We start from the raw sequence: 16,658 nt of genomic DNA on the forward strand, positions 1-16,658 counted from the left end.
GATGCATCTTAAGTATACAGTCTTTTTTAGATCAGTGACAATCGATCAGATGTTTCAAATATGAGAGAAATATTATAAGATGCTAAGATCGAGATAGTCGTGTCATCGTCCCCCACCCCCTCTAAAAATAAGGGATCAATCTTCCCGAACTAACCTTAAATCATCCATAAACACATGAATAATTATAATTGGCGATTTACCAGCCCCGGCCGGACACAACGTCTAAAACTAACAGTAAAGCTGTAATGTAAAACCAATCTCGTCTCACTTTTTTGTCCTTTAACATAGAGAATAAACATTTGTAAATGAAATGTAAGGAGAAAATGATAACTGATTGTTTTAAGTCCACTTTATGCACAGTGAGGGTAATCGGGACTGGACCTACAGTTTAAAGTGGGATCCGAACCACTATGTGCCTCACCGGGTATCGAACCTGGGGCCCCTTGATTACAAGGTGACGACGTTACCACTATGCCATCGGGGAGGCTGAGAGATAACTAACCAGTCTCGTGCTTCTATATCAGGCAATTAACTTCAGTACAGTGATATTCCGGCGTGACTTTGCTTTCGACATATATACTTTCGGCAAATGACTTCTAAAAAAAAAGGTAACTGCAAAGTTCTATCCATTGGCATGGAGGAAAATTCAAATCCATCACTACACATTCCACAAAGTATCTGCCATCATCTGTTGTTGAAAGAACATTATTCCCCTGCTGCATCTCTGTGTCAAAACATGCCTGAAACCCAGCTATCCAGGTTGGGACAAACAAAAGTCTCAAGTTGGAAAGGAAAAGGAGATTAGCCCAGGTATTTGAATTTCCAGGAATATGCTACTTACTATGTCTGAGACAAGTCCACCACGTGGGCGACGACTGTTTTGACTGTGGAAGGTCTCTTAGGAGAGAGATGTCCACAATACATAATGCCTTGTTGGCACCTAGACCTTATTTGGATTATTGCTACACGAGACTGCATCTGTGGGAACAAAGCCTGGTAGACTTCGATGGAACTCCTACGGGGATAATTTCACGTTACCGTTGATTTGCAAGATACTTGACCGCGAGTCTTATCTGCGTATGGATTCTACAAATGCACAAATACGTATTTTTCAGTTCTTTTCAAAGCCAAAGGTAAGTTGGAAAAGGTGAACGAACCTTTGAAAAGAGACAAATGCTGGTTTTGGCTGCGCTTCTAGTGACTCAAAAACAATGGTATCGAATAGTGCAAAAATATCAACCGATACCCTTGGTATCGGCATCGGCTCAGCCCTAATCTTAATGCACTGTCAAAAATATGGATTATTCCCCTGATAGATAGATGAAAGTACACCATACTGACGTCATACAATTATGCATGCATTTTATGCACCTGAGCTGCCAGTAGTCAAAATTATGGTGAACCTGACAGACTTCAATGCAATAAACTGCAGCTTCCAAAATACTATCAACTGTTGTTCATTAAAACATTATTAGTTATATCTCAAAAACAAAGTCCAACAAGAAACAAAGATGCCATTGAATATGCATTGAAAGAGTGTGATATGTACATACAATTAAAATGTTACTTAATTTTAAGGGGTGCAGTGAACCCAACTATGGTGATTTTCTATTACAATCAATGTTACCTCTATCTTTCTCTTCTTAATAAATACATTTTCATTACTTACACCCCAAATGGCCACAGATGTGCATATTTACAAATCGGCCTGCAAGAAACATACACCTCAAGATTATTTAGGCCTATCCTGTTCATGGAGTAATGTGTTCTTATCAATTGCATTTTAGTTCTGAGACTGGTAACATACAATAAATACATTGCACTGAATTCATTTACTCTCGTGTACATAATACATACTCTGAAAATGGAATGTTTATTCTTATTCAAAATTGTACTTGTAAAAGTAAAAAATATCTTTGGTTTTATCAGTTTTTCTTCTATCTGCATGGTACTACACCTTAAAAAATACTAGTTCATAAAAATCATCATGCAGACCAGAGTGGTCATATAGTCTAAGTACTCTTCCACTGTCAATTGTTACTTACTATGCACAATGACAGAGTATTTACATCTAATGAAACATGTTCATGATTAAATCTAGCACTCAATTGTGGTTAAACCATGGAACAAATGGCTCATTTTTTTAAAAAAAAAGATGTAAAGAATTATAAATACATTTAACATTACAGATTAAGGTCCAACTTTTGGCAAACGTTTCTCTCTTTTACCTCAAATTTTTATCATGTTATGATGTTTCATGAGGTCAGACAGGAAGAAAAAAAACTTAAGACAACTTATATTTTACCATTCCTAATCTCTGGTAATGTATGGTACATTTCAGTATCTGAAAATGGAACCTTTCCTTTCTTTCTTACAATTTACCTTCACAACTTTCTTTTGTAGTACTGGATGCTTAGTTCCTTCCCTTTGCTGTTGCATATGGTGCACAAGTGAGGTTAATTGTTCAAGTGCTATACAGGGTATTCAAAAAGAAACTCAACATCACCCACAATCATTCTTAATGTTGTTGATTTGGTTTATTTTACTTCACTTTTCTACCACTTCTGGTTAATCGTGAAGATCAGGATGGGTGATGATATGTTGGGACACTTGCAAAGAGCACCCATATCTAGGCTGGGATTCGAACCCGGAACCCCTGGCTCCCTTATTCTTAAGTGTTATAACAGTTCATTGACGATCAGTGCATGTTCGAAGGTACAGGCGCAACTGAGGGTTGAATCTAACTATTGTCTTGAGATATGTATGATTATCCATGGAGCAGACATCACAAACTTGTAATTGTTATTATACATAAATTCTCTGATATAGGTGTTTCTGTCTCTTTGTTGTATCCCAAGGGAGTGAGCCTCCCTGATGGTAACGTTGTCACCATGTAATCAAGGGGTCCCAGGTTCAATGCCTGGTGGAGGCACACAGTGGTTTGGATCTTGCTTTAAATTGTGGGTCCAATCCCGACTAGCCTTTCTGTGCATAAGTGGACAATAAAGTGAAATATCAAGATGAGAAAATTGTGGAAATCTTGATGATGTATGTTTTGAGGAGCACCAAATTGAGTTATGTGAAAGTCTATTAATTGCCTATTGATATTGGTGTAAGGCTAAGAATTAAATTAGTTTGTTCAATCTCTGCTTTACTCTCTTGAATAAGGTATGGCAAAGGTAAAGTTCTCCCTGCATATAGCACCGTGCCATGAAGGCACATTTGTGGGATGAGGTAGGGCCTCTTACATCCTTGATCTTGGTCATGTTGGAGGTGATGTGATCAGCACCAGGTTCTCTTCAATAATGTTTATATATTTTTAAAAATAGACAAATTAACATAAAAATCTACATTACTGTTGTAAAATATACAACACGTAAGTAGCTAACGATGGAATAGTTTTACTTGGGTGAACTTTGTTCAACTTTCTTACGAGTGAAAATTTGAGGTGAAAAAGTGGGCAGTGTGTCATAAGATTATACAGTGGAATCCCAAAATTTATTTTCCTGCATTTTAGATTTTTTTTCACTCTGGTTCCACAAAAAAACATAAAATCGGGGTTCCACTGTCTTTGCAGTGAGAGCACATCTGCCGGCATTTAGACCCAAAGCTGTATACAATCAATCATAAAAAAAGGGGCATACATTAAAATTTAGCACAAACTCTTAAGCGGCACATGTACAAACATGAATTTTTCTGTGCCAATTGTATGTTTATTCCTGAACTCAAATAACAATGAGAAATGATAAGAAGTACACACACGGTATGGGAGAAAAAAAAAATCACTACACTACAGAAGGCAAGGAAGAAAAGAAAACCAAATAAACGCCTTTATGTCCCTACATCCCCAGGCTGATGACTAGATGGCAATTACTATATCTTCAACGTATGAATTATACCCTTCTTATGACATGATTTTTTTGTTTAAAACACAATTCAAGCAGCTTACCACTGATATAACAACCATTATGCATGCAGATAAAATACCAGAAAGCTACCAATGTTCACTAGCTCTTGGAATCTTGTATCACAGAATTTATATTCTCATAATAGCTACCTGCTTGTTCCTGTCATAAAATAAAAATATTATGCAAATACAAAGGAATGAGCTTCACACCTGGAGAGGCAAATAAAGATTTTTCACCTGAATATCTGTGGAATGTACAGTGCAATAGAATTAATCTACCATACTTTTGAGGCACCTACGCATTACCCTTTCCTATATAGTAATGAAAATCTGTGCCTAGTTTCAAACAGTGATCTGCAGATACAGTAGCGTGCAAATTTATCCGAACAAGATGTATACTTTTCCAGGTATACAATAATCTTAAATACGTTGCAGTTTTAAGCTTTAGTTTCACTTTTTTTTTTTAATAACTGCACATTCTCTCTCAATAATGCCCTGTGCTATGAACAACGATCCATTTTTACTTAATAGTTCATTGTTGAAGTATTTTGTTATCGTCGACAGACGAAGAGTCCGTTATTACAAGTTATGTGCCAAGCGGAAGGTAAGTCTTTTTGTGTGAGTGGTTCTCATTTCAGCTGCTACTCGACCGTTTGCGTGGCGTTCTATCCATTTGGCCTTCGGTGCAAGCAGTCCAGAGTTTGATTCCCAGTGGGAGCCCATAAAATGTCAGTGCTGACTCAGCATTGTGAGGACAATTGGGCACCTATGTGAAAATAAGAGGTTGCACACTACAGTTTTGAAAGCCAGAAAACAGGAGCAATATGCAGACAAATCACCCAATTATCAACCACTTGGCAGACCCTGGTCCCCCAGAGGGCTGTTGCATGATGCATTTTAGTATTTTATACAATTGGAATATACAAATTACACGTTTATATTTGTAAAAATAATAACAATGACAGAATTTCGTATTTTAGAGATGAACCGTCATGCCTATATCACTTGATATCAATAAAATACTGATTAATCTGATCCATCCCTATAAAGTAAAAAAGTGAAGTGCTCCCCTGTGCTATGCACCATGCCATGAAGGACCCATCCCTACGTGATTTTACATTACATGTCAAAACAGACCCAGCTTTAACATTGCTGAAACAGCTGTCCATATTTTGGAAATTAATATTAAAATGATGACGTGTCCACATTAGTTGTTCTTAAAATTTGTTCTATAAAAACTGATGAAATGATTACAAATATACTGATACAACATTATTGGACAATGATGAATACCATTGATTATTTGCTCTGATCTCTCGAGAAACAACTCTGCTGAAAATCATACACAAAGAAGCCTTGTAGGTTGAACTGAATGGAATGAGGTTATTTCGCATCATTTTTCTACCGTGTTTTGGCTAATTGCAACGATGGAGAGGAATGGTGCTATGAGATGATGGACGAAGGGACAATCACAAACACATATGGATAACACAATGTAATTCCTACAAAGGATTATACTGGCTACAGGTTTAGGTGCCAGAGCCTAGTTAGTCTGCAACAATGGCCTGCCTTGCAAGAAATCAACAATTAAACACTGAGAGATGATGTTGAAAATTTGTTGCTGTACTGTTATTGCAAAAAGCACATGAAAATTGCAGCAAATGCGATCCTTCTTCATTCAACAAGGTAAACTACAATACGCAAAAAATGACAATTAGTTTACTAAAAATAAACTTAACAAATCTAACATGATACCTTCCCTCCTCCAACCACACCTTCAAGGTGAGAATTGTAATTCAAAACATTAACAGTGCATACTAATGAAGAACCACAGTCTCTATACTTTGTGATCAATGTAATGTAATGTTAGTATCTACAGATTGCTGATTGAAACTAGGCTATATGTAAAAATCACAGTTGTAGAAAAATAACATGTACAGTAAAGAAAAGTTGATCCGATTATTCTGCTTAGTTCAAACAGAACACATTACATGACATCAATTTATGAAAGTCGTTGCGTTCTCTGTCTCACCACAGTGAACATTGAATTTCACACAGAAGGAATGCTATGTGATACATAAATTCCATGTTCACAACAGAATTTGTGACATGCTCCTTTTAATTGTAAAATTTATCATACATCTAAGATTTAATTCACATATATTACACATGCAAAAAGTCCATTATAAATATGTATCATACATATAAAAATAGTGTAATTGATTCTAAAACCATAACTAAATTTTAACTTATATGCATAAAGTGTGCTTCAGAAAAAAACTTCAGCACCATTTAAAAGGAAACACCTGCAATCACTGTGTTTCATTCAAGGCACAATGTGCCTCAGTGTAATCCTTTGTGTGGAACCACGTTTACAAAATTATTAAGTAAAAATGAGATCACGCTGTGGAAAACAAATAACATTAATAACAGCAGATGTGGATGGAGATTTGAAAGACACTCAAACTTCAGTCTGAGGCACAGCATGGCGTTGTTTGATGGGGACGGGAACTCTCTCCTTCCCGCTGGGGGTCTCCTTGAGGGAGTAAGGACTCTCGGTCCTTAGGGAGTCTTTACTCGCAGCCTTCCTTGCATCTGTTGAGCTGCTTTCTTTGTACCTTGGTTCACTCGGTGCATCTCGGTATTCGTAATCATTCACGTGGTGATTTTCTGACACCTCAACGTCATCTGGCTGTAGGTCCCCAGCATAGTAAAGGTCTGATTTTCTTTAACAAACAAAACATGTACTTAACACATGCAAAATGTAATTAATTCACAGTGCACAAACAGTTAAAACTAGTATACATACAAATTCCATGGTACTAGAGGAAGTATACGTCATTTTCAAGACCCTGCTGTCACCACTTTCAAAAGGCTGTTCATTCATTGATTCATTTTTGTTATTTAACATTACTTTTCTGCCAGTTTTGGCTAAACACAATGACGATGATATGATGAAAATAATGAAGGAATGCTCACAAATAACACCCATGCCCAGGCTGGGATTCAAACCTGGCCCCCCCTGGTGCCATAGTGTATTCACTCTGCAACAGGGGCCGGGGATAGTCTGTTGACGAACACAACACAAATGGTTGTCCCCAATCTCTGGAGATCAATTTAGAACAAGTCTGTGATGTCACTTTTTGGGTTACAAGGCCAGAAATCACACAATTATACAACCCAACTGCGATTACAGAAGTGTTTGATTGATTGATTGATTTGTTTTAATTTTACTTCGTGTTTTGTGGCTCTTGGCTAATTTGCGAAGATGGGGATGAGGGATAAAATTGATTGTTCACAAACAACCAAGCCCGAGCGGGATTCGAACCCGGGACCCCTAGCATCGCAGCGTGATGTGCTAACCACTCGGCCACGGGGTCTGCGGCAATTACAAAAGTGTGTAAGATGCAAATTTATCTGAGAAAAGAATGAGCTCTGTATTGAACAACAAGGGAAAATTCCAAAAGGCTAGAAACAAGTAAGCCAATCAACTGTTACCAGTCATACTACAGGCATGATGAGTAAAGTCTAATAATTCTGTATCAAACTAAAGAAAGAACCATGAATACAGTCAACTCTCGATTCAACGACCTTTCACAGTTCCCGGGAAAAGGGTCGTTATTTCGAAGGGGTCGTTATTGCAATTTGCACCAATTTTCAGCTTAAACGGAGCTCAAACGGACACAAAGATGCCTAGGAGATGGTAACATCATTTATCCTGGTAGTTATACAACCTGTTATGCACAGGATGCGTGTTGTGAGAAGGAAAATAGAACATGAAAACGTTTTCACAAAAAAAGAATTTAAAATAATGTTACTTTTTTAAATTGTGCAGAGTCGTTGCTTTTCTGGGAAATTCTTACAATTCTAGTTCATGAGAAACCCGTTTGCACTGAGACCAATGGAAAGGAAAACAATCTCGAGCTTATTGCAAGCAAAACTAGAAGAATCTTGACACCAGTCAGACTGGTGCCAGCAAAAGTCGGGAGATAATTGGGCAGAATGAATGTTGGATTTTATAGGGGTCTACTGGAGCATTGTGTGTTACAAGATTAACTGGTAAGATTAGATATCTCGGGAGAAACAACACAACCTCTTTAGGCAGCAGACAAAAAAAATGAAAAAATAAAGGCAGGGCTCTGTAATTTTCGTTCTGGTTCGGCTGTGTAAAATACATCGTAAAAAAAGTCACTTTTCTTTGCTTCAACCAACTTCATTCACCCTCCTCCCCCATTCAAGGGAGCAGTCCAAACTCCTTCCTTGACTTGCATTGTAATCCAGCGTGAAAAAGGAAATGCGCAATTTCCCAATGCATATTCTAGGACACGTCATGAAACAGCGTCGCAGTCGATAATCATTCGGATTTGGAATTGAATTTCACTTTAAACTGTATATTTAGTCCCGATTAGCCAATCAGCATAAAATGTGCTGAAAACAAGCTTTATGAAACTGCGCATTTTCACATATCAAAATGATAGATCGTTATTTACTCTCACGTTAATCGGCGATTTAATATTGGATTTAGGAATATTCTCGATGTCAAACACCCACCCCTCCAATCGTTTTCCTCTCGAATAATGTATTTTTAATCCGTCTCGGCGACCATTCTTACATTGAATACTTTTTTCTTTCCTTTTTTTTTCTTCTTTCTTCACATGAATGGTTCTGAAGAAAAGAAAATTAAATTTACAGATTTGCTTATCAGAAGGGGCAGAACATGAAGTTATTTTAACTCTTGTTTTCCTTTCTGGAGATTGAATTTCCTTATCGTCAAATCAAAACAGCTTTGCGACATTCAAAACAATAACTTTTTCCTTCGCGATGGATGAGTGATCGCTGTTATCAGCAAGCAAGAGCTTTGCAGACGCTAGACAAAACACTGGCGCCAGCTGCATCGTGAAAACAAGCAGACCGGCTGGAAGTTCGAGCAACAGGTGGCGAAAGAGAAAAATCCCAGCATTTTAAAGATAACGCAACTGTCGAAGACGGAACTTTTACCAGCAGTGTAAAGAAGAAAGAAATTACCCTTGCTTTACGTTTTACCATGCAACAGACAATAATACGGGCAATATTTACTATGCAGACAACAGCATATAGAAAAAAGGGGACCTGAATTCTGCAATTATCAACATTGCCGTGCACACCAGTGGCGGAGATTGACCTGGGGAAAGGGATGGGGGAGGGTCACTTTTTTTTTTTACTTGTTCTATGGTTTTTGTTTGTTTTCAAGAATATACCCATTTTAGATGTCAAAGGAAAGGAAGAGGGGCAGGTCCTATTCCACCCTCGCCTGTAAACAGCGCGTGTGCATACACGAGCAAGAAAATCATGGCTGAAACAATCGACATCCCCCCCACCCCCAGTTTGCTGACAGGAAAAGAGGGAGAAGTCAGTCAGCCAACGGAACACTTTTGTTTGGCGGATATTACAAAATCGACACAATTAGGAAAACGTATGAAGTGGTAAACGGGAGTTATGATGCACGTAAGATCGAAGCAAACTTTTGTGGAAACCTGGATGACAACGCATTAAGCGGGTTGACGATCTTTAGTTCACCTATGTGGTTTTGATTATCTCTAACAGTTTCGCTTTTTTATGAAGTGTTGCAGGGAACAAAGAACATATTTTGAATGAAAGTGGTTACCGAAAGTTGTCGGCTACAAGGCCGAGAGTTGGCACTCACGGAAACCTGCTGAACTCTAGGTCAGAGCTGGACAGATGGGCCAGACTTCCAGGCGCCACACATCTGTATTTTCGAACAATCCTGCGATCTTATCTCTCGAGGTGGTGTATTTATCGATGAAAGAGCTTGACCTGCCATACACATTGGAAAAGACTGCAAGTCCAGCAGTCATTTCGGGCTGCTCCCCCGTGAGTTTTCAGCAGCTCTTAGGACAAAGAAACAAGTCAAGTAGATTTAAAATAACATCCAAGCACATTCGATCTTCTCTTCTCTTGCGTATCCAAGAGCAAGCCTGGCAAGTTGGGTAGCGGCCGTCAGGTGCGAGGTAACATTGGTGCGCTTGAGGTAGGGGAGGACAGAGGTCAAGTGCTATTGGATATCACTCAAGCATGGTGTGGTGGTACATATTTTTAGTTCAGACCCAATTGTGAGCGGTAGAGCGCTCGTAAAGGGAATGAGTGGAGAAAAAAAAATGCATTTTTCGGCCTCTTCTCGCGTATCCAAGAGCAAGCCTGGCAAGTTGGGTAGCGGCCGTCAGGTGCGAGGTAACATTGGTGCGCTTGAGGTAGGGGAGGACAGAGGTCAAGTGCTATTGGATATCACTCAAGCATGGTGTGGTGGTACATATTTTTAGTTCAGACCCAATTGTGAGCGGTAGAGCGCTCGTAAAGGGAATGAGTGGAGAAAAAAAAATGCATTTTTCGGCCGATTTCCTTCAATTTTTCAACTTTTTTTTCCAAATTTTTCACGGTTCCCGGGAAAAGGGTCGTTATACCCGGGGTCCTAGAATCGAGAGTTGACTGTATATGTAAACACTTCAACGACATTCACAACTAGAATCTCAACTTGGAAGAAATCACAAAAGGAAACTAGAGAAGATTTTGGCTTGTCACATGTTGACACACACATACACAACAGGATTAGATTTGATTTTCATTATGTAGCATCACTTTTTCTGCCATTTTGACTAATTGCGAAGATGAGGATGAGTGACGAAACTAATGAAGGGACACTCACAAAAAAACACTCATGCCCAGGGTAGGATTCGAACCCAGAATCCTTGGACGCAGCATGAGAAATACCCACAAGAATAGATGGATGACATGTACAGTGACTTTAGAATAACAACATGTCTAAGTGAGTGCACATATGTAAAACATTTTTAAAAATGGTACTTCCAGGTCACAACAAAAGTTCTTCCAAGGTGTTCATTACGATTGTGGCCTAAAGGACAAAATGAAGTCCCGCACTACACAAAAATACTTTTTTTATGGGTATAGTATAGAGATACTGTTTTTGTAGTGTGCAGCTGCAAAATAAGTTCTGGGTGCATCAGGATAAAGTGTCAAGTACATCCAGATGACTTCTAGACATAAATGAGAAACATGAACTCACTTTATAGTTTCGAGTGGCATTCCTGTTAAGCCACCTGAATGAATTTTTGCCTTTGAGAGTTGAAAAGGGTATTGACGACAGATGGTCTCATACCAGAGTGGGACCGAGAAGTAAGAAACTACTGGAAACTGAGCTTCAAAGACACTGCTATAAAATAGGGCTATGAAAATGAAACAAAAACTATTTATTTCTATTGTGAGGCTCTGAAAATAATATCTAGATTCTGGAAACAACCCTCTGTGAAACCATAGTCCGCTACGATCTTTCCAGCCTCGGTGCTTCGCCATCACAAATGCAATTTTGTGTGATCTCTGAAGCTCACCCCTGACTGTGCAGAGCCAACTTTGCATGTCCACCTGTGTGAATTTATGCTGTTACTGAGAAGATGCTCAAATGTTATTTTGTGTGTATTCGAAGTTATGCTTACTATTGCTACAAAGTGATAAAGTCGAAACTCTCTTAATACATGTTAAAACAAGAACAGCCATAAAATGCAAGCTATTTCGAAAAGGTAGTGAAATGCTACAAAGTGGCTGGTATTATAATGCATCAATAGTTCTGTTAACCTGGGATATTTCCCAAAAGAAACTTCGAATAATTATATCCAACTTTTCCGCTGGATGTTGGCTAGGCAGCAATGACTTGTGTTATCCGAGTATGCAGGGAAAAAAAATGTTCACATTCTGCTACTACTGTGTAGTCTTTTAAAAGTGAGAGAATTCTTCCACTTTGATGTGAATTTCGAACACATTAAGGAAGAAGGAGCCATAGTGGTCCATTCAGGGCTTCAGCCTACAATGTGGGGTACCTGGTTCCAGTGCCATCAGTGTTCCTGCACAAGCGGAGTCTGGGTCTCACCTAGGTTCACATCATTGGATAAGTAAATGCAGTTGGATTGAGAATGTGTGAAAACATAACTGTATACCCTAAGGTAATTTCATGTAAACAAAACTTTTTTTTCAGGCGGAGAGGACAAACAATTATTTTCCAGCAGGAAAAATAACACTTTTCCATTGAGGGGGGGGGGGGGGTGCAAACAAGGCTTGCCCATGGAGCGCAATGAATATATACCGTGCGTCCATTTCGATCTGCAGCCGAGAGATCGGGAGAAGCGTGGCGGGCGGTGCTGGCGGAGATGCCGACATTTGCGGCCTGAAATGCCCGCTTATTTTTATGGACATATGCAGACATTTATATAAATATTGCAAAACGAGCACTAACCTGTGTTATAAGAGTATGGTTTTAATTTTAGTAGCTTAGTGGCTGTATGTGCTGATGATTTTGACACTCCCATCTCCTGTGAAACACGGCGTAGAGGTTTGTTTGGATAACTTTCTAACGCTGCCCCAATTTCATCGAGTTCATCGAGGAAGCTCACGAAAACCATTGACTTTTAATGGTTTCGTCGGCAGCGTAATCTTGATACAGTGTTGCACATTCGAAACCTCCAAACGATCCCCATCGACACAAAACTCTTTCAAGGATATAAACTTAAGCAGGACGTTGCTGGTCAAAACTATGATTAAAATGTTTTATTATCTGTGACACTTATCGTCACTTCTAAAGCGTATTTTTTTGTGTATATAATTGCAGAACTTGGATGAATTACAGATGATGAATTATAACCCAGGTTAGTGCTCGTTTTGCAATATTTATATAAATGTCTGGATATGTCCGTAAAAATAAGCGAGCATTACAGGCCGCAAATGTCGGCATCTCCGCCAGCGCCGCCCGCCACGCTTCTCCCGATCTCTCGGCTGCAGATCGAAATGGACGCACGGTACTTCGATGTTACTTTTAACGAAAAAAAAAATGAACTGAATGACATTTTTCACAACTCGTTTTCCACGGGAAATGCCCCTCCATGAGCTCCACTGGATATACCAATATGTCACACCATTTTGTCCATATGTAAGTTATTTATGTTTTTCAGAGCATAAATCAATCACTCTGTTACATTATTATTATTATTGGCTTTCTATTGAGCTCCTCGCCAGAAATCGGTACAGCTATTTCTCCTTGCTTATTGCTAGATTTATAATGAAGAAAATTACAGAAATCATACCTCGCACCAAAAACAACACATAAATATCTACACCATCCTCGAGTTCGGCACTTATGGAGATAATTTATAAAAGTGAAGAAAATCGAATGATACCCTGTCCATCGCCCAGTTTTATTGGTGTTTCATGGACTATTCAGAAAATTCCTCAAAAAATGGTGTGCCTCTTTTATCCAGAGTGTGTTAAAGCAAAACCTGCAAGACCATACAGCCTACTACCAGCTTTGAGAAAGTGCAATGTGTTCTTGTGCTCCACGAATAATGAACATTCTGAAGACATAAGTGAACTTATCTGCAGATTCTTCATTCCCATTGTGTTTAAACGCATTGCTTCTTCAACGACAGAAATGTCTGAAAGACCTAAATACTTAAATCACAAGTCTCTCAGTTGTAAAGTTCAACTGCTTTAGAAGCATCTTTGGTAGAAGCAGATGGGCAGCGTCAGCTCTACTGGGTAGGTAGCAGCAGAAATGGTAAATTTTTCCGATAACATAGGGACTGGTAGAGTGCCGAGGCTGGAAGGATCGTAGCCTAGCGAGGTATGGTGAAACCAACAGCTTTTTACGAATGGTGCAAGTAATAAGGACCTCTGACAGAGTATAGACATAAAAATTAGTGATTGATTTGCTTTATTTTACTCCCCGTTTGTGCCTTTTGACTATGCGAAGATGGGGATGAGTGATGATATGATGAAATTGGTGAATGGACTCTCATAAACATCCATGCCAAGGCCGGGATTCGAAACTGGGACCCTTGGTGTCGGAGCATGATGTGCTAACCACTCTGCCACAGGGGTCAGCATATAACAATTAGTGATAACTAGCATTGTACTAATCTGATATAAAACGGCCAATGTTGATGAACATTTACAATGACTATTATGTATGTATAAACAAATACAGAGTATCATCATTTATACTTCAAGCACATACTTATTTATGCACAATCCTTCGATCAGATCAAGCAGGCATGAGAAGGGGCATAAAACAAAAATGTAATTGATTTCTTTCTTTACTGAATAAATGAAAATAATGCTTTATGCAACACAGTCAACCAAGATTACAATTAGGTCTAAGCTAACATTACTTTGAACTGATGCCCATACCAACACTCCTACCAGATTCCCACTGATAGTGAAACTTCAAAATTGCAACAATTAAGAACAGTTCTTGGTTAACATTAGTGTGTAAATATTCCACTCCCTTTACATGCATAAATTGACAAGTTTTTCTTTAAAATATTCGAGAATTACATGAAAATATCTAAAGACACATTATGTAATCACAAAATCCTGTTTTTCACGCAAAGCTGGTGCAAAGTAAAAGTAAACATCAAATGTTGCATAATTTTCAGGATAGTAAGGGGCTTCATGAAAGCGTCTGTGGTATTTTTGCAGACCCCATGACAATGCTGGAAAAGTAGTCAAACCCCGATTTTACGTTTTTCAGGGTCCTGTAAATAAAAAAACTTAAAAAGCGGGAAAGCATAAGGGAGGGGTGAAACTCAAGTGTCAGTAAGAAAGGACTACACAATCGACTTTTTAAGGGGTATATTGTGTCAAAAATTATTTAACAATGGGAAAGAAGTATGATAATGAATTTCTAAGGGAAAAAAGCAAGACACGCTGTGAAAGTCAATGACTTATTAACGGGCCCCACTTTTGAGGGTAGGGACAGTGGATGACTGCTTCTAAGTTCTGTGGGGAAGGGCATTTTTTTTTCTTTTTACTGGCCGTGCGCTATGTTCGTTGAATGTGCATATTCAGGTTCAAAAGTAACAACGAAATTTTAGACCAGAGGAAAGGAGACGGGAGATCGCTTATCGCCATTACGTTAATTCGTTAAGATGTCTTGTGTAAGGGGCTCTCACTTCCACAGAAGCAAGAAAATCGGGGCAGAAATACTTGGCACTTTTCAGCAATTGCAAGACTAGTGATGATACCCGCCCCCCCTCCTGTAAACGAGAAAAAGTTGAAGGTAGTTTCCCATACACTTTGCACCATGCTGTGACGCATATATATGGGGATGTGGGAGATGGTGTGATTAGCACCATGCTCTGGCTGCCTTTACCGCACACATTCTTCAATTTTTCCAATTTGAAGGTGATGTAATCAGCACCATGCTTGGGCAGCCCCTTGCTATTTTGGACCAAACACACACTAAATGTGGCTGCTCTCAGAAAATATTGTCGCACCCCTCGTTTATTCACTCATTTTTCCCGGCCCCATACGAGTTACGCAATATGCATAGAGAAAACATTATCTGCTTCACGTAGAAGAATCATTTATAACATTTATTTAATTTAATCACTCCCATAGGTATAGTTGGAAATTTAAGAAAATATATATTATTATTATTCAATGAAAAACTCCTACCATAAGGCTAGTTAAGATTAAAACTGAAGGAGTACTTTAACAAGAGATTTAGACTTGTTTTAATTATTAATGTATTTAAAAATTAATGTTTCAGACTTCATCCTGGATGGAGAATGGCCACATTACTTTATTTAATATTTGAATTTGAATTAAAATTGTTTGGGTGAGTCAGCACTGAGGCTATTTTGCACCCGTCACACTATACGGGGTTCAGCCCCTTATCATAACAAAAATAAAAATGTGTCTGAAAACTAAAATTTCCTTACCTTGGTTAAAAGCTGAGGCTAAAAAGGGCACTCAGCACAAATAAGGACAAAACACAGGACGACACAGAATTATACTGGCCATGGGGCCAGTCGCCAGAGCCTCGTTACTCTGCAGTTCAGGGTGTACTATGTGGAAGTGAGGTTGACTATTGGGTGCACTATGTGGAAGGAGCACCCCTTACACTCCTTTATTTAATATTTTTACAAAACTTCACATACAATAATGTAATTCTTAATAACCAAAGTGAACAAATCTTAACCACACCAATACAATAATTTTAAATTATGCTCGTGGTCAAGAATTTTTGCTACTTTTATTTACAGTATAGTGAATTAACTTACATCGATATATGCCTGTACTGGGATTAAGTAAAACAGATTATCAGTCAATTAATCACACAAACCTCCCAAACAACAAACCCCTTAAGAGTCTATGCCTAGCTACTACCGTCCCGATGGTTTGCATTTGTAACGTGCTGTGCGGGGGGTGGTACCATAAATTTTATGAGGAGTTAAAAGTAAAGGTAAAGTGTTCCCCTGTGCATAGCACCACGCCATGAAGGCGTATAGGGGGTGTGGGGGTAACGCCCACTGAGACAAAGAAAAAAAATCACAATTCTCGCGAGAGTCACTGCGCGACTTTTTGGGGGAAAAAAATGCAAAATTGAATTTTGCGGCCGCTTAGATTGTGTTTGGAATGTTGTGCTTTTCTCCATACTGCATGGGAATAATAATTCAAATTATTATTACTATTATTGTTATTATTACTGTCGCAGATCTTTGACTGGTAAATTAGACATTTTTAATTCTTCATTAAATAATGTTGAAGAAGTGCTTTGTGAATCACCTAGAAGTGATAAATGTGTTGGAATGTCTATAAACTTACTTTTGAACGATATCATAGACTCAGTGGAATATACCAGCATATATTCTCGCGCCTCATCGTTCCAGGTAAAGGTAATGTAAATTTC

At 38.6% G+C, this 16,658-nt stretch overlaps 1 protein-coding gene across 2 annotated transcripts in view; it reads right to left on the reverse strand.

The window, feature by feature from the left end:
* Nucleotides 1-1,587: 1,587 nt before the first annotated feature.
* Nucleotides 1,588-16,658, reverse strand: part of Gli (carboxyl ester lipase-like protein Gli) — a 151,747-nt gene continuing 136,676 nt past the window's right edge. For both annotated transcript variants that reach the window (XM_083133930.1, XM_083133929.1), the window contains exon 12: nt 1,588-6,633. In XM_083133930.1, the coding sequence (XP_082990056.1) occupies nt 6,369-6,633 (265 nt within the window). In that variant the 3' untranslated portion in view covers nt 1,588-6,368. The remainder of the gene's footprint in view (nt 6,634-16,658) is intronic.

This window comes from Lepisma saccharinum, chromosome 13 (assembly GCF_977018435.1).
Source record: "Lepisma saccharinum chromosome 13, izLepSacc3.1, whole genome shotgun sequence".
Classification (NCBI taxonomy): Eukaryota; Metazoa; Arthropoda; class Insecta; order Zygentoma; family Lepismatidae; genus Lepisma; species Lepisma saccharinum.